The following is a 252-nucleotide window of genomic DNA, read 5'->3' as shown; positions in this document are numbered from 1 at the left end:
CCAAGTGTCTCTTTAGTTTTGGCTAGGGTACTTAATGATGGAAACTTCAAACCTTTTCCTTTTGCAAATGTATTAAAATCTTCCTTACCTGAGATTTGGAGGTAAACCGAGAAAAGGAGCAAGCGGTCGTATAGTTTCCTTTTGACAGGCGCCATTTAAGAGTATTGTCCTTGCATGCTAAACGTGTAAAGCCCTCTGCTGAGGATGACCTGCGTGCGGATCCTGAACTCGACTGAGCGCTTCTGACCGCCG

General features: G+C 45.2%; 1 protein-coding gene across 1 annotated transcript in view; it reads right to left on the bottom strand.

Moving 5' to 3' along the window:
• prtga (protogenin homolog a (Gallus gallus)) overlaps nt 1-252 on the bottom strand; it is a 25,714-nt gene extending 25,462 nt beyond the window's left edge. Inside the window, exon 1 of the mRNA XM_060071455.1 lies at nt 89-252. Within this exon, the coding sequence (XP_059927438.1) occupies nt 89-155 (67 nt within the window). The 5' untranslated portion in view covers nt 156-252. The remainder of the gene's footprint in view (nt 1-88) is intronic.

This window comes from Gadus macrocephalus, chromosome 14 (assembly GCF_031168955.1).
Source record: "Gadus macrocephalus chromosome 14, ASM3116895v1".
Lineage (NCBI taxonomy): Eukaryota > Metazoa > Chordata > Actinopteri > Gadiformes > Gadidae > Gadus > Gadus macrocephalus.
This window is presented reverse-complemented; position numbering and strand designations above follow the sequence as displayed.